This window comes from Salmo salar, chromosome ssa03, assembly GCF_905237065.1.
Source record: "Salmo salar chromosome ssa03, Ssal_v3.1, whole genome shotgun sequence".
Lineage (NCBI taxonomy): Eukaryota > Metazoa > Chordata > Actinopteri > Salmoniformes > Salmonidae > Salmo > Salmo salar.
This window is the reverse complement of record NC_059444.1, coordinates 88,772,103-88,795,188: the sequence shown is the minus strand read 5'-3', so window position 1 is coordinate 88,795,188 and position 23,086 is coordinate 88,772,103. Positions and strand designations below refer to the sequence as shown.

The 23,086-nt window shown below is 43.4% G+C and overlaps 2 protein-coding genes across 3 annotated transcripts in view; one reads left to right on the top strand and one right to left on the bottom strand.

Annotated features, from left to right (window-relative positions):
• LOC106606385 (elongation factor Tu, mitochondrial) overlaps window positions 1–3,912 on the top strand; it is a 97,480-nt gene extending 93,568 nt beyond the window's left edge. The window contains exons 8-10 of the mRNA XM_045715714.1: window positions 1,809–1,960; window positions 3,241–3,360; window positions 3,508–3,912. Of these exons, the coding sequence (XP_045571670.1) occupies window positions 1,809–1,960; window positions 3,241–3,360; window positions 3,508–3,678 (443 nt within the window). The 3' untranslated portion in view covers window positions 3,679–3,912. The remainder of the gene's footprint in view (window positions 1–1,808; window positions 1,961–3,240; window positions 3,361–3,507) is intronic.
• A 211-nt stretch (window positions 3,913–4,123) lies between these two features.
• On the bottom strand, window positions 4,124–21,466 carry LOC106601876 (NLR family CARD domain-containing protein 3). 2 transcript variants are annotated; one of them, XM_045715712.1, is made up of 7 exons: window positions 21,164–21,466; window positions 11,359–11,472; window positions 10,940–11,005; window positions 8,698–10,467; window positions 8,376–8,549; window positions 5,439–5,612; window positions 4,124–5,206 (listed from the first exon to the last, which is right to left on the bottom strand). In XM_045715712.1, exons 1-7 carry the CDS (start codon window positions 21,328–21,330, stop codon window positions 5,194–5,196), a joined length of 2,478 nt encoding a protein of 825 aa, XP_045571668.1. In that variant the 5' UTR covers window positions 21,331–21,466; the 3' UTR covers window positions 4,124–5,193. The 2 variants fall into 2 exon arrangements, with proteins under 2 accessions (XP_045571668.1, XP_045571669.1); XM_045715713.1 differs by having other exon boundaries at window positions 10,940–11,002.
• Between the last annotated feature and the right edge of the window lie 1,620 nt (window positions 21,467–23,086).

Here is a 23,086-nt window from a genome sequence, read left to right as displayed (position 1 = left end):
ATACAGTGTAGTGACAGAACTAGCCCTAACCTCTAGTACAGTATACTGACAGAACTAGCCCTAACCCCTAATACAGTGTAGTGACAGAACTAGCCCTAACCTCTAGTACAGTATACTGACAGAACTAGTCCTAACCCCTAGTACAGTGTAGTGACAGAACTAGCCCTAACCCCTAGTGCAGTGTAGTGACAGAACTAGCCCCTAGTACAGAGTGGTGACAGAACTATCCCTAGTACAGTGTAGTGAAATAACTAGCCCTAACCCGTAGTACAGTATAGTGACAGAACTAGCCCTAACCCCTAGTACAGTGGTGACAGAACTAGCCCTAACCTCTAGTACAGAGTGGTGACAGAACTATCCCTAGTACAGTGTAGTGAAAGAACTAGCCCTAACCCCTAGTACAGTGTAGTGACAGATCTAGCCCTAACCCCTAGTGCAGTATAGTGACAAAACTAGCCCTAACCCCTAGTACAGTGTAGTGACAGATCTAGCCCTAACCCCTAGTACAGAGTAGTGACAGAACTAGCCCTAACCCCTAGTACAGAGTAGTGACAGAACTAGCCCTAACCCCTAGTACAGAGTAGTGACAGATCTAGCCCTAACCCCTAGTGCAGTATACTGACAGAACTAGCCCTAACCTCTAGTACAGTGTAGTGACAGAACTAGCCCTAACCCCTAGTACAGTGTAGTGAAAGAACTAGCCCTAACCCCTAGTGCAGTGTAGTGACAGAACTAGCCCTAACCCCTAGTGCATTGTAGTGACAGAACTAGCCCTAACCCCTAGTACAGAGTGGTGACAGAACTATCCCTAGTGCAGTATACTGACAGAACTAGTCCTAACCCCTAGTACAGTGTAGTGACAGAACTAGCCCTAACCCCTAGTACAGTGTAGTGACAGAACTGGCCCTAACCCCTAGTACAGAGTGGTGACAGAACTAGCCCTAACCCCTAGTACAGAGTGGTGACAGAACTAGCCCTAACTCCTAGTGCAGTATACTGACAGAACTAGTCCTAACCCCTAGTACAGTGTAGTGAAAACTATCCCTAACCCCTAGTGCAGTATACTGACAGAACTAGTCCTAACCCCTAGTACAGAGTGGTGACAGAACTAGTCCTAACCTCTAGTACAGAGTGGTGACAGAACTAGTCCTAACCCCTAGTACAGTATACTGACAGATCTAGCCCTAACCCCTAATACAGTATACTGACAGATCTAGCCCTAACCTCTAGTACAGTGTAGTGACAGAACTAGCCCTAACCCCTAATACAGTGTAGTGACAGAACTAGCCCTAACCCCTAATACAGTGTAGTGACAGAACTAGTCCTAACCTCTAGTGTAGTGACAGATCTAGCCCTAACCCCTAGTACAGTGTAGTGACAGAACTAGCCCTAACCCCTAGTACAGTGTAGTGACAGAACTAGCCCTAACCCCTAGTACAGTGTAGTGACAGAACTAGCCCTAACCCCTAGTACAGTGTAGTGACAGAACTAGCCCTAACCCCTGTACAGAGTGGTGACAGAACTAGCCCTAACCCCTAGTACAGTGTAGTGACAGAACTAGCCCTAACCCCTAGTACAGTGTAGTGACAGAACTAGCTCTAACACCAAGTTACAACTACAACAGTTTCTCCACTGCACTTCTTGCACCAATTACCCACTAATAAGACTACTGGACAGAGTTACCCAAAATATCCCTCTGGTAACCCCTCAACTCCATCCAAAACCTCCAAACACATCAACATTCTGAGTCTAATTGTTCTCCTTTCACCCTCTCTTTTGTTCCCTCGCTCCCCCGCTCTCCTCCCCAGGCATTGAGATGTTCCATCAGTCTCTGGACAGAGCGGAGGCAGGAGATAACCTGGGGGCTCTGGTCCGAGGGCTGAAGAGGGAGGACATTAGGAGAGGGATGGTGATGAGCAAACCAGGCTCCATCCAGCCTCACCAGAAAGTCCAGGCCCAGGTCAGTATCATGTCATAAGGTCCAGGTCTGTGTGTCATATCATAAATAAGGCCCAGGCCTGTATCACGTCGTAAATAAAGTCCAGGCCTGTGTATCACGTCGTAAATAAAGTCCAGGCCTGTGTATCACGTCGTAAATAAAGTCCAGGCCTGTGTATCACGTCGTAAATAAAGTCCAGGCCTGTGTATCACGTCGTAAATAAAGTCCAGGCCTGTGTATCACGTCGTAAATAAAGTCCAGGCCTGTGTATCACGTCGTAAATAAAGTCCAGGCCTGTGTATCACGTCGTAAATAAAGTCCAGGCCTGTGTATCACGTCGTAAATAAAGTCCAGGCCTGTGTATCACGTCGTAAATAAAGTCCAGGCCTGTGTATCACGTCGTAAATAAAGTCCAGGCCTGTGTATCACGTCGTAAATAAAGCCCAGGCCTGTGTATCACGTCGTAAATAAAGCCCAGGCCTGTCTATCACGTCGTAAATAAAGCCCAGGCCTGTCTATCACGTCGTAAATAAAGCCCAGGCCTGTGTATCACGTCGTAAATAAAGCCCAGGCCTGTGTATCACGTCGTAAATAAAGTCCAGGCCTGTGTATCACGTCGTAAATAAAGTCCAGGCCTGTGTATCACGTCGTAAATAAAGTCCAGGCCTGTGTATCACGTCGTAAATAAAGTCCAGGCCTGTGTATCACGTCGTAAATAAAGTCCAGGCCTGTGTATCACGTCGTAAATAAAGTCCAGGCCTGTGTATCACGTCGTAAATAAAGTCCAGGCCTGTGTATCACGTCGTAAATAAAGTCCAGGCCTGTGTATCACGTCGTAAATAAAGTCCAGGCCTGTATCACGTCGTAAATAAAGCCCAGGCCTGTCTATCACGTCGTAAATAAAGTCCAGGCCTGTGTATCACGTCGTAAATAAAGTCCAGGCCTGTGTATCACGTCGTAAATAAAGTCCAGGCCTGTATCTTCAGCTAGCAGTGCTAGAGGAACTGTTGGTGTACGGTATGCGTAGTGATGTAGTCTAGTACTACCAGTAATACTGTCTTCTGAAATAATTTGCTTCTATTCAGCGGTTTAAATTTGACTTTAACTCTTTGGAAAAGTTTGTAAAACGCATGTCTGTCCACAACTATTGTATTATTTGTGGCCCATGTCTGTCTGTATACAGCTGTGGTATATTTGGTAATTATGTACTAGTGAATTGTTCTAGTAGTCCAAGGTTAGGATATGTGTTCTTTAATTGGAATTAATGTATAATCTGTCATTAAAACATCTCTTCATCCCAGGTCTATGTTCTGAGTAAGGAGGAGGGGGGCAGACACAAGCCCTTTGTCAGTAACTTCATGCCAGTCATGTTCTCACTCACCTGGGACATGGCATGCAGGGTCTCCCTGGCAGGAGACAAGGTATGTGTCCATCTGTCACCTTTGGAAATGGTCAATCTTTTTCCCTGATGTGATTTGTGTATTCTAAAATAAAGTGTTCACCATAGTCCAGGGCTATGCTTTAACTTCTTTGAGGAAAGACTGACCCTCTTCTCCTCTCTCTAACAGGACATGGTGATGCCAGGTGAAGACACATCTCTGACCCTCACGCTGCGCCAGCCTATGATTCTGGAGAAAGGTCAACGGTTCACTCTCAGAGATGGCAACAAAACTATTGGCACCGGCCTGGTTACTGACATACTGACCACCACAGAGGAAGACCAACACAACTGGGGCTGAGGAGAGAGGAGGAGGAGAGATGGGAGGGGGACTAATGGTGGGGAAGGAAGTATCTAGCTGTCCAATATATCGGTCTTTAGACACACTCTGCAGTAAGGAGCTGCTGAGACTACATGTCTCTCTGCTTTACTGACCAACCAGAAGACCCACAATGAGATGTTCAGAGTTGTCTTTCTGTGAAAAGGCCAGACTGTCATTGTTCGCTTGTGTAATAAAATGTATTTAATAGTGAAACATCCTGCCTGTTTTCACATCTACTTCATTGTTTGGTGACTGTATAATAAAGATTTTCTAGGTTCTTTAGTCAGGTTTGGGCAGCAATAGTCACCTAACCTAGCTGCTTCATCATATACCATTTAGAAACGATTAAAATATGGTATAGTAGTGAAATGTTTTTGTTCCATGTCAAATCAATTTTAGTTGGACCAACAGAGAACACCTTAAAGGCCTTGAGTCCACACAGGTAGACTTATTTATTACTGTATGAACATTCATAGCTGTAATTCAATTAATCACAGACACATGAATAACAGCTTTACTTCATATGAAGATGAAATACAGTTTACCATAGATTAACACACAGGGTCACAGAATGTAAGAAATGCTACATTTTCAAAAAGCCAAGGTGCTACAATAAAAATCAAAGCAGTGTACAACACACGACAATCCTGAGACATCTAATACACTGAAGTAAAGTTTGGTAAGATGTAGAGGTTACTAGGAAGACTATAAGGTTGTTGAGTTAAAGAAGCTGACTATAGTAACACTGAACTACAGTCAATATGTATAGACATGATGGATATAACATGTCATTATAAAGGAGGGCTTTTACTAAGCTAACAGAACACACTCCACTAACAAGCAACATAAACAGAACACCGTTACAATATTCAAACAAGAAAACAAAAAGTGGGTCTCAACCTCTCATCCCATTTCTCTAGCCACACCCATCCAACCACCCACCCTCCCCCCTAATTAACAGTCTGATGGCCTGGAGATAAAAGCCGTTTTTCAGTCTCTCTGTCCCGGCTTTACATTTTAGTCATTTAGCAGACACTCTTATCCAGAGCGACTTACAGTAGTGAATGCATACATTTTTCCCCCGTACTGGTCCCCCGTGGGAATCGAACCCACAACCCTGGCGTTGCAAACACCATGCTCTACCAACTGATGCACCTGTACTGTCTCCGCCTTCTACATGGCAGCGAGGTGAACAGGCCGTGGCTCGGGTGGCTGAGGTCCTTGAGGATCTTCTTGGTGTTCCTGTGGCACCGGGTGCTGTAGATGTCCTGGAGGACAGGCAGTGTGCCCCCAGTGATGTGTTTGTTGAGGTTATTTTCCTAGCACCACTTCGCCAGGGCTGATTGATTCAAGGAGCTATCATTGTCGATTTAGAAGCATTGAATATTTATATTCATGCACTTTGAAATTAATTTTGGAACTGTCCCAGATGCATTTAACTGCAGCGCACTCCCACAACCAAGGACATTGAGCTGAAGCCATTCCTTCACTGACTCAATCGTTTAACCTGGGAAAGACAGAAGGGAAGTGGATCTAAGCCCACATACAGCAGCATAGACATCTAGGGTCGTATTCACTAGACATCAAAGAGAAGAACACTGAACAAAACGGGCAGGGACTACCTGAACTTATCCAATAAGAACCTAGCATGTGTTGAATATGACTCAGTGTCTGGATGTCTACAATGGCTTACTGATCACTACATCAGTGTTCTCATGAAACTGATCAGTAGAACTCACCTCAGTGTCTCCAGTTTATAGAGGGGATCCTCTTGTACAGAAGAGAGCAGCTTTACTCCAGAGTCTCCTGGAGTATTTCCACTCAGGTCCAGCTCTTTCAAGTGTGAGGGGTTTGACCTCAGAGCTGAAGCCAGATAAGTACAGCCTTCCTCTGTGATGCTGCAGCCTGCCAGCCTGCGGAAAGTGAGGGAGAAAAATTCCACAATATAAAATATTCCAGAAAATGTAAGTTTCGCATCTGTAGCTGTGTGTCATTTTAATGTCATATGTTGAACAATGTTGCACCTTTTATTTAATTGAAATGAACACAACTAAACTGATCCATTCTGTTGAATAACGAACTGGTGCCCAGATTCATAATTTCATGTGATAATTGTACATACTCCATGACACATCTAAAGACAATGATACAAACTGCTGTCAAATTGTCTTCAATTATTCTACATCAGAGACCAAGGCCAGGATCAAATAAAATGGCATTTGTCACATGCTTCTGAAACAGCAGGTGTAGACTAACAGTGAAATGCTAATTTACGGGTCCCTTTCCAACAATTCAGAGTTAAAGATGAAAAATGTAATAGAAATAGTGACACCAGGAATTCAGTCAAGTCTCCTTATAGAACAGAGCAACCACAGTGCTCTCCAGAGGGTGGTGAGGTCTGCCCAACGCATCACTGGGGGCACACCGCCTGCCCTCCAGGACACCTACAGCACCAGATGTCACAAGAAGAACAAAAAGATCATCAAGGACATCAACCACTTGAGCCACAGCCTGTTCACCCTGCTATCATCCAGAAGGCGAGGTCAGTACAGGTGCATCAAAGCGGGGACCGAGAGACTGAAAAACAGCTTCTATCTCAAGGCCATCAGACTGTTAAACAGCCATCACTAGCCGGCTACCACCCAGTACCCTGCTCTGAACTTTGTCACTGTCACTAGCCGGACTCCACCCAGTACCCTGCTCTGAACTTAGTCACTGTCACTAGCCGGCTACCACCCAGTACCCTGCTCTGAACTTAGTCACTGTCACTAGCCGGACTCCACCCAGTACCCTGCTCTGAACTTAGTCACTGTCACTAGCCGGACTCCACCCAGTACCCTGCTCTGAACTTAGTCACTGTCACTAGCCGGCTACCACCCAGTACCCTGCTCTGAACTTAGTCACTGTCACTAGCCGGCTACCACCCAGTACCCTGCTCTGAACTTAGTCACTGTCACTAGCCGGCTACCACCCAGTACCCTGCTCTGAACTTAGTCACTGTCACTAGCCGGCTACCACCCAGTACCCTGCTCTGAACTTAGTCACTGTCACTAGCCGGCTACCACCCGGTTACTCAACCCTGCACCTTAGAGGCTGCTGTCGTCTGTGTACATAGACATGGAATCACTGGTCACTTTAATAATGTTTACATACTGTTTTAACCACATCATATGTATATACTATATTCTAGTTAAGGCCATCCTATTCAACTATTGCTGTATATATACTATTCTATCTTACTGTACGTATTCTACAGATATAGTACATATTCTATCCACATACTGTCCATAATGTCTATACATCCCATCACATATACCAGTGGAGGCTGCTGAGGGGAGGACGGCTCATAATAATGTCTGGAACGGAGCAAATGGAATGGCATCAAACATATGGAAACCATGGAAACCATGTGCTTGATGTATTTGATACCATTCCACCGATTCCGCTCCAGTCATTACCATGAGCCCATCCTCCCCAATTCAGGTGACACCAACCTCCTGTGACATATGCACATACATGCATTTATATTATTTATACTAAGGACTCCAACATTACTCCTCCTAATATTTATATATTTCTTAATTCCATTTTTGTACTTTTAGATGTGTGTGTGTATTGTTGTGAATTGTTAGATATTACTGCACTGTAAGAGGACCACAATGTACAGTCCTAGACTGTATTGTGTGTTATCTTCCATGATTTAACAATGGAAATTAGTCCCAGACTGTATTGTGTGTTATCCTCCACGATTTAACAATGGAAATAAGTCCCAGACTGTATTGTGTGTTATCCTCCATGAATTAACAATGGAAATTAGTCCCAGACTGTATTGTGTGTTATCCTCCATGATTTAACAATGGAAATGAGTCCCAGACTGTATTGTGTGTGATCTTCCATGATTTAACAATGGAAATTAGTCCCAGACTGTATTGTGTGTTATCTTCCATGATTTAACAATGGAAATTAGTCCCAGACTGTATTGTGTGTTATCCTCCATGATTTAACAATGGAAATAAGTCCCAGACTGTATTGTGTGTTATCCTCCATGATTTAACAATGGAAATAAGTCCCAGACTGTATTGTGTGTTATCCTCCATGATTTAACAATGGAAATAAGTCCCAGACTGTATTGTGTGTTATCCTCCATGATTTAACAATGGAAATAAGTCCCAGACTGTATTGTGTGTTATCCTCCATGATTTTACTCATGTGCATGTATGGCTTTTATAACTGTTATGTGTACTTGTTTTTAAAAATGGTTGAATTAATAAACTAAACTAAGTTGGAACTAGGAAGACAAGAACTTCGCTACACCCGCAATAACATCTGCTAAATATGTATATGCGACTAATTTGATTTGATGAAGGATAGTTTTACCTCAGTGTCTCCAATTTACATTGTGGATTCTCAAGTTCAGCACAGATGAATCGCACTCCTGAATCCTAGATTAATTTCCTCCAAATCTAGCTTTCTCAAATTTGACGTGCTTAAGCTGAGAGTTGAAGCAAGCACCTCAATGGATTTCTCAGTTAGGTTGAATCATTCAATCTGGAGAGAGGATGCGGCTAAGTAATCCACACAAATCTATAACTACATTTATAACATGAAGAACGTACATCTTTATATTTACAACATCCACTTTCCCTTGCAGTGGAGACAGTCACAAAGTCACTCACTTCAATGTCTCCAGTTTACAGTGTGAATCCTCCAGTCCAGCAGAGAGCAGCTTCACTCCTGAATCCTGGAGTTTATTGCCACTCATGTCCAGCACTCTCAGACAGCATGAGTTTGATTTGAGAACAGAAGCTATTGCCTCACAGCTTTTCTTGGTGAGTTTACATTCGTTCAGCCTGTGAAAAAAAAGGTGCATCTCAAGATACCCAGGTGCCAACATCCCCTTAGAGACTGAGTTGTCAGCCTAAATGGTAATGCAAACTGATGTTCATTACTATGTTACATTAGCATGCTGTCTGGAATGTAATTTGACTAAGCACTTACAGGGCTGTTCTAGAGGATTTGACAACTGGGAGAAGTTTGAGAAGAGCCGCATCTGATCTGATGTGTTTCTTCAGGTCAAACACATCCAGCTCCTTTTCTGAAGTCAGCAACACAAAGATGAGAGCTGACCATTGTGCAGGTGAGAGTTTGACTTCTGAGATACTTCCTGATCTCAGGAAGCTTTGGATCTCCTCCACTAGAGAATGGTCATTCAGTTCATTCAGACAGTGGAACAGATTGATGCACCTCTGCAGAGGGAGTTTCTTTCTGATCTTCTCCTTGATGTACCTGACTGTTTCCTTGTTGCTCTGTGAGCCGCTTCCTGTTGGTGACAGTAGGCCTTGTAGGAGATGCTGATTGGACTGCAGTGAAAGGCCTAGAAGGAAGCGGAGGAAAAGGTCCAGATGGCCATTTTCAAACTGCAAGGCATGGTCCACTGCATCTTCATATAGACTGCTTTTGTTGCGGAGGGATTTCTCTTTAGCCATCAGATTGTTGTTGTCATTAGTAAACATGAGAAACACATATAGTGCAGCCAGAAACTCCTGGATACTCAGATGGACAAAGCAGTACACCTTTATCTGGTTAAGCCCAGACTCTTCTCTGAAGATCTGAGTGCACACTCCAGAGTACACTGACGCATCCTTGACATCAATGCCACACTCGCTCAGGTCTTCCTCATAGAATATCAGATGGCCTTTTTCTAGCTGTTGAAAAGCCAGCTTTCCCAGTGCCAGAGTCATCTCTTTATCCCAGTGAGAATTGTTGGCATGCTCTACAGGATACTTCTGACTCCTCAGTTTTGACTGGAAGATCATGAGGTGAGCGTACATTTGAGTCAGATTCTTGGGGATCTCGCGATTCTCTGCTTCAACCAATAGTCTCTCTAGGACAGTGGCTGAAATCCAACAGAACACTGGAATGTGGCACATGATGTGGAGACTCCTTGATGTCTCTATGTGTGAGATGATTCTGCTGGCCAGGTCCTCATCACTGATTCTCTTCCTGAAGTACTCATCCTTCTGTGGGTCATTGAACCCTCGTACCTCTGTCACCTGGTCAACACACTCAGGAGGGATCTGATTGGCTGCTGCAGGTCGGGTGGTTATCCAAATGTGAGCAGAGGGAAGCAGATTCCCTTTGATGAGGTTTGTCAGCAACACATCCACTGAAGTTGACTCTGTGATATCACTGCAGATCTTATTATTCTGGAAGTCCAGAGGAAGGCGACATTCATCCAGACCATCAAAAACAAACACAACATTTTCATTTTCTGAGATTTCTGATTCTTTTGTTTCTATAAAGGAGTGATGAAGTAGTTCTATTAGACTTTGATTTGTATCTCTCATCAAGTTCAGATCCCGAAAAGGAAGTGGAAAGAGGATCTGGATGTCTTGGTTTGCTTTTCCTTCAGCCCAGTCCAACATGAACTTCAGCACAGACACTGTTTTTCCAATGCCAGCAACTCCCTTTGTCAGCACTGTTCTGATAGGCTTGTCTTGTCCAGGTAAGGGTTTGAAGATGTCATTGAGTTGGATTGATGTCTCTTGTTCTACTTGACAACTGCATGCTGTCTCAATCTGTGTCACCTCATGTTCATTATTGACCTCTCCACTTCCACCTTGTGTGATGTAGAGCTCTGTGTAGATGTTGTTAAGAGGTGTCGTTTTTCCTGCATCTTCAAAGCCCTCAAATAAAGAATATGTCCTATTCTTCAAGTAGGATTTCATTTTCTTCTGTATTTCTGTCTTAGTGAAAACAGTTGCGTACCTATATGTGGAAAACATGTTGAATTGAATTACATTTATTTGGGTAAAAAAGTATCAAATATAAACTCTAATCTACAGTTCGCTAGACTAAGTGAAGATGAAATCACAAAATGTGGTGCATTTACTGGGAGACAATGCACTCTGCATCTCCTGATAGTTACACTAAACCTTGGAACAGTCTCACTATTATAGTCATCATATTATTTTATCTACATTTCTAGTATAATGTCAGACTGAATGATGTCCTGTAGACAATTCAAATCCTATGACAAGCTAAATGAGGCATCCTGAATGATGAACTGTAGACAATTCAAATCCTATGACAAGCTAAATGAGGCATCCTGAATGATGAACTGGATGCTACTGTATTATCTTGAAATGCACAGAGTAAAGGTACTAGATGTTGTCAGACACATAGCTGGTGAATAAAACCAGAAAACAGGTAGGATGCTGTGCAAACTGCGATCACTCACACTTTGTCATCAGTAGGGCCTCTGGGTTGGTTATCCATTGACTGGTCATTCTCCTCAGAGATACTGCTGGGTCAAAATGAGCACAGAGAGCAATAACATGAGTCTTTATTTACACATAAGATGGTAAATTAAAGGAAAACCCATAATCAAACACCATGTTATGACTCAGTTCACCTTTTCCCAGTGGATAATTCTCCCTTTTTGAAGAAAATATTTAGTCCCATAGACCTGTCACTCTTCATGGAGATACCACTAGGTACAGGTGAGACTGGTCGGTCTGTCCTGATCTTATTTAAGTGTTTAAATCAGGATGTATGTTTACAAAATAGAACAGTTTTCACACACTTCAGATTTTTTTACTTTTGTATTTCCAATATTTCCCATGACTGCAGATTTGAAAGAATAGTCTCAGATCTCACCTTTGCTCAGTGGAAAGGTCTGCTTTCCTAAAGAGAATAGGAAGTCCCATCGACTGGTCACTCTTCATGGAGACACAGCTAGGTACAGGTGAGACTGGTCGGTCTGTCTTGATCCTGTTTAGAGCAGGATGTGAGTTTACAACATACACTTAGAAAAAAAGGGTTCCAAAGAGGTTCTTTGGCTGTCCCCATAGGATAGAGCTTTTTGGTTCCTAGTAGAACCCTTTTTGGTTCCAGGTAGAACACTTTTGGGTTCAATGTAGAACCCTCTTTGGAAAGTGTTCTGCATGGAACCCAAAAGGGTTCTTCTACCTCTCATTTTGTTTGTCACTGAGCAAATTCAAGTCTGCTGAGCGCAAACTTGAACATTGTGAAAATTCTGTGCAACTTCCAGCTCACATTTACTGTGGACACTGAGGCTGTACCCGCTTTAACCTGTTATGGTTAGGGGGCAGTATTTTCACGGCCGGATAAAAAACGTACCCGATTTAATCTGATTATTACTCCTGCCCAGAAACTAGAATATGCATATAATTATTAGCTTTGGATAGAAAACACTCCAAAGTTTCTAAAACTGTTTGAATGGTGTCTGTGAGTATAACAGAACTCATTTGGCAGGCCAAAACCTGAGAAGATTCTGTACAGGAAGTACCCTGTCTGACCATTTCTTGGCCTTCTTGATTATCTCTATCCATTACAGGGGATCTCTGCTGTTACGTGACACTTCCTACGGCTCCCATGGGCTCTCAGAAGGCGGCAAAAAGCTGAATCGTGGCTTTGCAGGCTCTGGCTGAAAAAAAGTAGCGCGTTTGGATAGTGGCCGGTCACAGTACTATGAAACTCAGGCTCGTGCACGAGGGGATCCCATGCTTTTATTTTCTCTCTCTTTGTACGTATACACGCTTTCCCGGTCGGAATATTATCGCTTTTTTACGAGAAAAATTGCATAAATATTGATTTTAAACAGCGGTTGACATGCTTCGAAGTACGGTAATGGAATATTTAGATTTTTTTTTGTCACGAAATGCGTCGTGCGCATGACCCTTATTTACACTTCGGATAGTGTCTTGAACGCATGAACAAAACGCCGTTATCTGGATATAACTATGGATTATTTTGAACCAAACCAACATTTGTTATTGAAGTAGCAGTCCTGGGAGTGCATTCTGACGAAGAACACCAAAGGTAATCAAACTTTTCTAATAGTAAATCGGAGTTTGGTCAGGGCTAAACTTGGTGGGTGTCAAAATAGCTAGCCGTGATGGCTGGGCTATCTACTCAGAATATTGCAAAATGTGCTTTCACCAAAAAGCTATTTTAAAATCGGACACCTCGATTGCACAAAGGAGTTCTGTATCTATAATTCTTAAAATAATTGTTATGTTTTTTGTGAACTTTTATCGTGAGTAATTTAGTAAATTCACCGGAAGTGTTCGGTGGGAATGCTAGTTCTGAACGTCACATGCTAATGTAAAAAGCTGTTTTTTTAAATAAATATGAACTTGATTGAACAAAACATGCATGTATTGTATAACATAATGTCCTAAGCGTGTCATCTGATGAAGATCATCAAAGGTTAGTGCTGCATTTAGCTGTGGTTTTGTTTTTTGTGACATTATATGCTAGCTTGAAAAATGGGTGTCTGATTATTTCTGGCTGAGTACTCTGCTGACATAATCTAATGTTTTGCTTTCGCTGTAAAGCCTTTTTGAAATCGGACAGTGTGGTTAGATAAAGGAGAGTCTTGTCTTTAAAATGCTGTAAAATAGTCATATGTTTGAAAAATTGAAGTTTTTGTATTTTTGAGGAATTTGTAATTCGCGCCACGCCTATCATTGGATATTGGAGCAGGTGTTCCGCTAGCGGAACGTCTAAAAAGTTACAGTTTTAACAGTAAGCTACTGTGGCTAATTGATCATAATGTAGACCTATCAGAGTGGGCTACTATAAAAGAAAATGGAGAAAATGCATCCAATAACATTTTAACATGGAAATAGCTGTTCTATCATTCAGACTACCGTAGCAGCCAATGTTTGGTGTTCAATGTAGGCCTACATTCCATGAGATGTTGAAAAAAACATGCAGGGTGTCACGTCCTGACCAGCAGAGGGAGTAGTTGTTTAGTATTTGGTCAGGACGTGGCAGAAGTTGTGTGTTGTATGTAGTGTCTAGTTGTTCTGTTTCTGTGTTATTCTTGTGACTCCTGATCAGGAACAGCTGGATATCGTTGTTCCTGATTGGGAGTCATATATTAGGAGTGTGTTTTTCACCTGGGGTTTGTGGGTTGTTGTTTTAGCACTGCTTTATGTTAGCCTGCTAACGGTTCCTGTCGGTCTAGTGTTTCTTGTGTTCATTTTATTCTAAGTAAATAGAAAGATGAGCATTCACATCCCGTCTGCGTTTTGGTCATCCATTCACCACGACAGCTGTTACAGAACAACCCACCAAACAAAGACCAAGCAGCGGAGAAAGGAGCAGCAGACGGAATACATGGACTATAGTGAGAGATGGACTTGGGAGGAGATTCTGGACGGGGCAGGACCTTGGCACCAGGCTGGGGAATACCGTCGCCCAAGGGAAGAGATAGAGGAGGCCAAGGCGGAGAGGCGTCGATATGAAGCTATGTACGCACTGGCGAGGAAGCCGGAGAGGCACCCCCAATACATTTTTTTTGGGGGGGGGGGGGCACACGGGTAGGCCAAGGAAGAGCCATAAGCCAGCTACCCGTGATTATATGGAGGAGCGTATGGAGTGGAGGGCGCCGTGTTTTGCTGAAGAGCGCACAATCTCGCCCATATGCACGCACAGTTCGGTGCGAGCTATTCCAGCCCCTCGCAGATGCCGTGCTAGAGTGGGCATCCAGCCTGGTAGGAGGATGCCTGCGCAGCGCGTCTGGTCGCCGATACGCCTCCTAGGACCAGGCTACCCTACGCCCGCTCTACGCACGGTAACCATCAAGCCCCTGCACAGCCCAGTTCGCCCTGTACTAGCACCCCGCTCGTACAGGGCTGCTAGTTCCACCCAGCCAGGACGGGTTGTGCAGGAGGTGCGAGCAAGACTACCTGCGCGCCTCCATGGCCCAGTCTGTCCGGTTTCCGCCTCTCGTGCTGACCCGGAAGTGAGTACTTCCAGTCTGGCACGACCAGTACCAGCACCACGTATCAAGCTTCCCATGAGTCAGCCTAGTCCTATTCAGCCTATTCCCGCTCCTCGCACTAGCCCTGAGGTGCGTGTCTCCAGGCTGGCACGTCCAGTACCAGCCCCACGCATCAGGCTTCTAGTGCGTCAGCCCAGCCTCACCAGTCTGGAGCCGCCAGAGCCACCCGCCAGTCTGGAGCCGCCAGCCGGGCGCAGCCGGGGTCGCCCGCCAGCCGGGCGCAGCCGGGGTCGCCCGCCAGTCCTCCGACGCGGCCAGGGGCGTCACCTAAGTGGGCGACGCCGAGGGTGGAGCGGGGTCCACGTCCCGCACCTGAGCCGCCTCCAATATAGGTGGGTTGGGGAGTGTAGCACAGGTGCCGTCGTTGACAGCAGCCACCCTTCCTTCCCTCTCCTTTTTGTTTAGGGGGTATTTTTTTTTTGTAGTAGTAGTAGTAGTATTGGGGGATTTTTTGTGTGTTTTCTTTTAAGGTGCATTCCGGGGTCTGCACCTTTAGGGGGGGGACTGTCACGTCCTGACCAGCAGAGGGAGTAGTTGTTTAGTATTTGGTCAGGACGTGGCAGAAGTTGTGTGTTGTATGTAGTGTCTAGTTGTTCTGTTTCTGTGTTAGTCTTGTGACTCCTGATCAGGAACAGCTGGATATTGTTGTTCCTGATTGGGAGTCATATATGAGTAGTGTGTTTTTCACCTGGGGTTTGTGGGTTGTTGTTTTAGCACTGCTTTATGTTAGCCTGCTAACTGTTGTTGTCGGTCTATTGTTTCTTGTGTTCATTTTATTTTAAGTAAATAGAAAGATGAGCATTCACATCCCGTCTGCATTTGTCATCCATTCACCACGACAGCTGTTACACAGGGCTTGAAATTAACCTGTTTATTCATTTGTCCTTCAGACAAGGAGGTAACGGAAAATGTTGTTGTGTGATGGAAGAAACCATTTTACAAAATAAAATGCATTATTATTCCTGTACCATTACTACAGAGAATCAGACAAATTATACTACCCTCTGCCTATTTGCTACTTAGCTTATTAAAGCCTGTCTCAAAACACAACACTGCCCCTTTAAGACAAAAATATTTTAAATATGTCTAGAAATGTAGACGTTTTGTGCTCTTGTAGGAAGCAATCACTCCCCTATTGCTGACTACAAATGATCTATAACTGGGCTAATAACTCACTAACTATCAATCACTCCCCTATTGCTGACTACTAATGGGTTAATAACTCACTAACTAGTAAAGGATATGATCCCGTGTGGCTCAGTTGGTAGAGCATGGTGTTTGCAACGACAGGGTTGTGGGTTCGATTCCCATGGAGGACCAGTACCGGGGAAAAAAAATGTATGCTCTCACTACTGTAAGTCGCTCTGGATAAGAGCGTCTGCTAAATGACTAAAATGTAAATATGAACAGAATGTGCGCACGTAGCTACACGCAGCTCTTGCTTTGATCTCAACAGCAGCCCGAGACTAATAAAAAAAACAAGGCTTTAAGCCCGAGACAAGGCTTTATAAATTTTTTTTACAGAAATGTTTGGCGATCAGCTAGGAATGCCTTGGATATCGTGATCGACCGGTTGGTGACCACTGCTCTAGAACAGGGGTTCTTAAACTTTTTCAGCCTGGGACCCAAATGAGAAATTGTCTTTTCCTGGGACCCAAGCTTAGAAAAACATGTAACTACACATACATATTGCTACATTTCATTGCCATTATGCCTAAAACAAATGCATTATAGACAAAAACAAATAACAATGAGATCGATGGCCTACACGTGGACAGAGGGGCGCTGTTTCGCTCGCTCGGAATGCTTTCTCCTGTGAGATAAGGTACTATTCTCTTGTCAGTTGAAGGAAAATTATGAAACAGAGAGACGAAAGATAAAACATTTGTATATACAGTATTCAAATAATTTTGGGGCGGAAGCCTGAGTTCCCTGAGCATCCATGAATACACACCACTGCGTAGAACCCTTTTGGTTCCAGGTAGAGCCACTGTTCCCTAGTCCAGAGACTGCCGCCCAGCTCCCCCTGGACTGCTGTGCAGAAATATCAACCCACAGTGAGAAACACAAGATTGAACTTCACTCAACTTTCTAGAGCAGCCTTTCTTAAAGTATGGGTCGCGACGTGTCAGAGTAAATGTATAATTATTTCATTAATTACTGGAATTCATTTGGCCAAGTGCATCTGCGCTCTCTGTACAGTGCGCTCTCTGCTTAGCAGCGGTCTTTGCTCAGTTTGGCAGCTGGGCGAGTGTGAGAGAGAGATTTTATTTATTTATTTATTTCACCTTTATTTAACCAGGTAGGCAAGTTAAGAACAAGTTCTCATTTACAATTGCGACCTGGCCAAGATAAAGCAAAGCAGTTTGACACATACAACAACACAGAGTTACACATGGAGTAAAACAAACATACAGTCAATAATACAGTAGAAAAATAAGTCTATATACAATGTGAGCAAATAAGGTGAGATAAGGGAGGTAAAGGCAAAAAAGGCCATGGTGGCAAAGTAAATACAATATAGCAAGTAAAACACTGGAATGGTAGATTTGTAGTGGAAGAAAGTGCAAAGTAGAAATAGAAATAGTGGGGTGCAAAGGAGCAAAATAAATAATTGAATAAATACAGTAGGGGAAGAGGTAGTTGTTTGGGCTATGTACAGGTGCACTGATCTGTGAGCTGCTCTGACAGCTGGTGCTTAAAGCTAGTGAGGGAGATAAGCGTTTCCAGTTTCAGAGATTTTTGTAGTTAGTTCCAGTCATTGGCAGCGGAGAACTGGAAGGAGAGACGGCCAAAGGAGGAATTGGCTTTGGGGGTGACCAGAGAGATATATCTGCTGGAGCGCGTGCTACAGGTGGGTGCTGCTATGGTGACCAGTGAGCTGAGATAAGGGGGGACTTTACCTAGCAGGGTCTTGTAGATGGCCTGGAGCCAGTGAGTTTGGCGACGAGTATGAAGCAAGGGCCAGCCAACGAGAGCGTACAGGTCGCAGTGGTGGGTACTATATGGGGCTTTGGTGACAAAACAGATGGCACTGTGATAGACTGCATCCAGTTTATTGAGTAGGATATTGGAGGCTATTTTGTAAATGATATCGCCGAAGTCGAGGATCGGTAGGATGGTCAGTTTCACGAGGGTATGTTTGGCAGCATGAGTGAAGTATGCTTTGTTGCGAAATAGGAAGCCAATTCTAGATTTAACTTTAGATGGGAGATGTTTGATGTGAGTCTGGAAGGAGAGCTTACAGTCTAACCAGACACCTAGGTATTTGTAGTTGTCCACATATTCTAAGTAAGAACCGTCCAGAGTAGTGATGCTGGACGGGCGGGCAGCGATCGGTTGAAGAGCATGCATTTACTTTTACTTGTATTTAAGAGCAGTTGGAGGCTACGGAAGGAGAATTGTATGGCATTGAAGCTCGTCTGGAGGGTTGTTAACACAGTGTCCAAAGAAGGGCCAGAAGTATACAGAATGGTGTCGTCTGCGTAGAGGTGGATCAGAGACTCACCAGCAGCAAGAGCGACATCATTGATGTATACAGAGAAAAGAGTTGGCCCAAGAATTGAACCCTGTGGCACCCCCATAGAGACTACCAGAGGCCCGGACAACAGGCCCTCCGATTTGACACATTGAAAAGGCAAAAAAGAATCAGAGAAGTAGTTGGTGAACCAGGCGAGGCAATCATTTGAGAAACCAAGGCTATTGAGTCTGCCGATGAGGATGTGGTGATTGACAGAGTCGAAAGCCTTGGCCAGGTCAATGAATACGGCAGCACAGTATTGTTTCTTATCGATGGCGGTTACGATATCGTTTAGGACCTTGAGTGTGGCTGAGGTGCACCAATGACCAGCTCTGAAACCAGATTGCATAGCGGAGAAGGTGCGGTGGGATTCGAAATGGTCAGTAATTTGTTTGTTGACTTGGCTTTCTAAGACCTTAGAAAGGCAGGGTTGGATAGATATAGGTCTGTAGCAGTTTGGGTCAAGAGTGTCCCCTCCTTAATCAACTGGAACAATGGACATGCTGAGGTAGTAATTCCATAACCGACGTTCTATAGTAATACTAGTTCCGTGGGAATAGGGCTTAGGACAACAACAAATAAAGGTGTGTACTGTATGACAGAGTGATAGACCATTTCGTCAACATGAAAGAGAGGAGGATGGCATTGGTGTTTCTCTACAAATAGGGTGAGACAACATGTTTTTCTATTTGCACGAACGCACACACATGCGCACACACACAGAAATCAGAACCATGGACAGCCACATCATATTTAGCTTATGTTGATTGGACTAAATTGTTTTTGGTATCTTTTAGTTTTCACTGTATTAGACTTAGCATAGGTGATTTGATGATGTTGAAGTTGAAATGGTGCTGGAATAGTCGAAGCAACTTGTGGTAACTCTGTGGTTCTAAATCAATAGTTGTTTAGTGGTCTGAAAATGTCGGAAACATTAACTTGCTTGACCGTGCTGTACTGTAGGTCATGTAATTATCTGTTACTGTACATGCAATATGCTTTGTGGGCTTCACCAGACAGATGTTGCTCTCCGGTTTTGTGATGAAACAAAAGTGTGGTTGAATATATTCTGCAACTGTGTCTTCGTATTGTCTCGACCTTAGGCCTAGCCAGGTGCGGAAATCCCGGGGGGGACACGACCCCCCCCCCCCATCCTGGGAAAAATATGATTTGTCCCCCCCAATATATCACTGAAACATAACTATGTAATTTAAATAATATTAATAATACGCAATGAAAGCAATTGTGCTGATTATAGACACTTAATAGCGCGTTTTTAAGTTTCAAAAGATTGCGACCCCCCCACCCTTTGCCTCACAATGGTTTGATCCACTGCCAGTTCCTTAGTTGGCAAGGTAACAGAGGGGTCGTATCCACTGTCTGAAAGGCACTCAATGAACGTAACTGATGTGAGGTTAATCCAGTCAATCGCGCACACACACTAGCTGAATATGCAGAGCTAGCGCGCAAATATTAACTATTAAGCTAGCTAGTACCTATTCCATTTATGTGGCCTCGTCAAAGATGGAATCTTTGCTATCGTCAATTTATTCCAAGATCAGCATGCAGATGATGTAAGTTAGTGCTTCAAAGTCCCTGTGATAAGGTTAGCGATAAACTGGAGTCCAAACTGAACAGAACTACACTCTTCTACCATTGTCTTAAATATATTTAATGGTCTCGTTGCAAAAGCTAAATTGTCGCAAGGGAACTTTTATTTATTTATTTTATTTCACCTTTATTTAACCCGGGTAGCAAAGATTATAGCAAACACCACTGAAACTGAATTGGTGCTCGCTAGCTTTGCAAATTCAGCTATTGTTGGAAGCCAGCCAATATGAAACAAACTGTTAAAATTACAAAAGGTTGCAGCATATGTTGTGTAAATGGTGAACTCATACAGCTGTCAACTCTTGTCATTTTAATCCGTTTCACATTTGCTAGCTACCTTTTAGATCGAAGCCCAAATAGAATGATAAAAGATAAGATGATAGAAGCCCATCTCCTACTGTAAATAACCTACACACTGTGTGTGTGTGTAGCCAGCCAGCCAGGTAGAAAAATGTCAGAAAAATAAAAGACGGACATCAGAGTATTTTTCAGTACACCAAAACGCAAAGTAAGAACCCTAGTAGCCTAATATCTCAAAGACTAGTTGATAAAATGTTCATAAGAAAGAAATGAAATTCTAATGGAAATGTTTCACAATGATGTCATTAGGCAGAGCAGGCAACAGATGGCACACAGACAGCAGAGTTGGGGACAGATATGCAGGGACAGACTGGCAGAGACAGGGAGTCTCAGGTAAGTTTGTTGAGTCTTTGTTTGGCAACATTATGAAAGGTTCTCAATTTGTTTTACTTGTAAAATAGGAACATAATTGGAAAATGCCATGGATACCCCCACTCTCAACTTAAACTGGTGACTGAACTAAGATTTGTTTAAGGCAATGGTATTGCTGTTGTGATTAGTTGTGTAGTTTTGGGTACCGGTAGTTAGGAGTACAGCAAACACCTTATTTCTTTGGTTCCTCAATATACATTTACCATATTACAATGTAGGCTATGTGTTACAGCAATACTTTTGGTGTCCCCCTCAGGAATTGCTCTTGAGAAAAGTTCATGTAATTGTCCCCTCCAAAGTTGATATCAGATTTTCGCCCCTGGGCCTAGCTATCACGGTGTCAAGGCATATGGACTAACAGTTTATAGAGCAAACAACGCAATTATCACAACACATAGGTCTTGGCTTCCCCTGTAATTTTACCCACGCACCGCTACTGGTTCTACGTAGAACCACAAAGGGTTCTTCAAAATGTTCTCCTAAGGGGACAGCCGAAGAACCCATTTAGGTTCTAGATAGCACCTTTTTTTCTAAGAGTGTAGGTGAGTTTGCACACATTTCATATTTTTGTAACTGTGCTTTTACTATCGTTACTTATGATTGTCATCACTCTTAATGCACATAACAGCTAGGTATAGGTTAGTGATATAGTAAATGTATCCAACAAAATGTCTGATTCACTTGATCTATTGTATGAAATAAAGACAAATCACAACAATACTGGCTTGTTAGATAGTTGTTACAAACTCTCAGCTCCTTCACAATTACCAATTTGATGATCTTACCTCTTAAGTTGACTGTCAGTGTCCTGTTCTGCAGGAAAACTATTTTTATGGGATATTTCTCCCTCACTCCCTGAGGGACTCATTCTAGAAGCAGTGGCTTCCTTTTCAATTTCTTCACTGATACTAGAGGGACTGCTTTCCCCATCCTCCTCCCCAGAGAGACTCATTCTAGAGAGAGCGCTTCCCCTCTCAAATTATCGACCCCTTGCAGTGCCTGTTATATTTGGAGGTGGAGTTTCTTTGTTGTGCGCATGTCCCCAATTGACACCCTTCTCATGTTTTTTATGTTTTCCCATAAAACCCTGCTGATCAGGTTCAACAACAGTCTGTCAACATCCAACTGTCATTGGCAAGTGCAGGATCAGGTGCAGGAGGAGGCACATTTGCACACACTGTACATAGATTTTTCTATTGTGTTATTGACTGTACGTTTGTTCATTCCATGTGCAACTCTGTGTTGTTTGTTTTTGTCGCACTGCTTTGCTTTCCAGGTGGCAGTTGTAAATGAGAACTTGTTCTCAACTGGCCTACCTGGTTAAATAAAGGTGAAAGATTTTTATTTTTAAAGGAGCAGGTGCAGGAGGAGGCACAGGTGCAGGAGGAGGCACAGGTGCAGGAGGAGGCACAGGTGCAGGGGCAGCTCTACTGCTATAGGACAAGTCTCAAGTCACTGCCAGCCATCCGGATTAATGTTGTTTTCAGAGGACATAACCGCTTCACAATCATGGTTTCACAATAAACATCATGCAAATAAGTTTGTTTATGTGTTCATTATAGGCACACTAAAGCAAAATGTTTTGCAACAGAAAATGAACAACGCTTCACCTTGACACTGAGGGGTTTGACCTCAGAGCTCAAACCAGAGAAGCACAGCCTTCTTCTGTGATGCTGCAGCCTTATAGCCTGAGGAAACCTAAGGAGAAAATATACACAATATAAATATCCCAGAAAATGTCAGTTTTTAAACCTGGCCCAAGTGAAATTTAAGTTAAACTCCATGAGGGTTATCCTTACCTCAGTGTTTCCAATTTACATTGTAGATTCCAACTTTGGTTTTAAAAGTGGGGGGGACATAACTTGGCGGGGAGTCTGGGGGTCCTCCCCCAGAATTGTTTTGGACTTCTAAAGCTAAGTTCCTGCATTTTTACACAATCCAATATGCCAAAATAGGTATTTGTATTTATTATGGATCCCCATTAGCTGCTGCCAAAGCAGCAGCTACTCTTCCTGGGGTCCAGCGAAATTAATGCAGTTTATACAATTTTAAAAACATTACAATACATTCACAACACACTGTGTGCCCTCAGGCCCCTACTCCACCACTACCACATATCTACAGTACTAAATCCATGTGTATGTATAGTGCGTATGTTATAGTGTGTGTGTGTGTGTGTGTGTGTGTGTGTGTGTGTGTGTGTGTGTGTGTGTGTGTGTGTGTGTGTGTGTATGCATGTGTCTGTGCCAATGTTTGTGTTGCTTCACAGTCCCCACTGTTCCATAAGGTGTTTTTTTATCTGTTTTTTGAATCTAATTTAACTGCTTGCGTCAGTTACTTGATGTGGAATAGAGTTCCATGTAGTCATGGCTCTATGTAGTACTGTGTGCCTCCCATAGTCTGTTCTGGGGACTGTGAAGAGACCTCTTGTGGCATATGCATGGTTGTCCGAGCTGTGTGCCAGTAGTTTAGACAGACAGCTCGGTGCATTCAACATGTCAATACCTCTCATAAATAAAAGTAGTGATGAAGTCAATTTCTCCTCCACTTTCAGCCAGGAGAGATTGACATGCATATTATTAATATTAGCTCTCTGTGTCATTCTGCCCTGTTCTGAGCCAATTGCAATTTTCTTAAGTCCTTTTTTGTGGCACCTGACCACACGACTGAACAGTAGTCAAGGTGTGACAAAACTAGGGCCTGTAGGA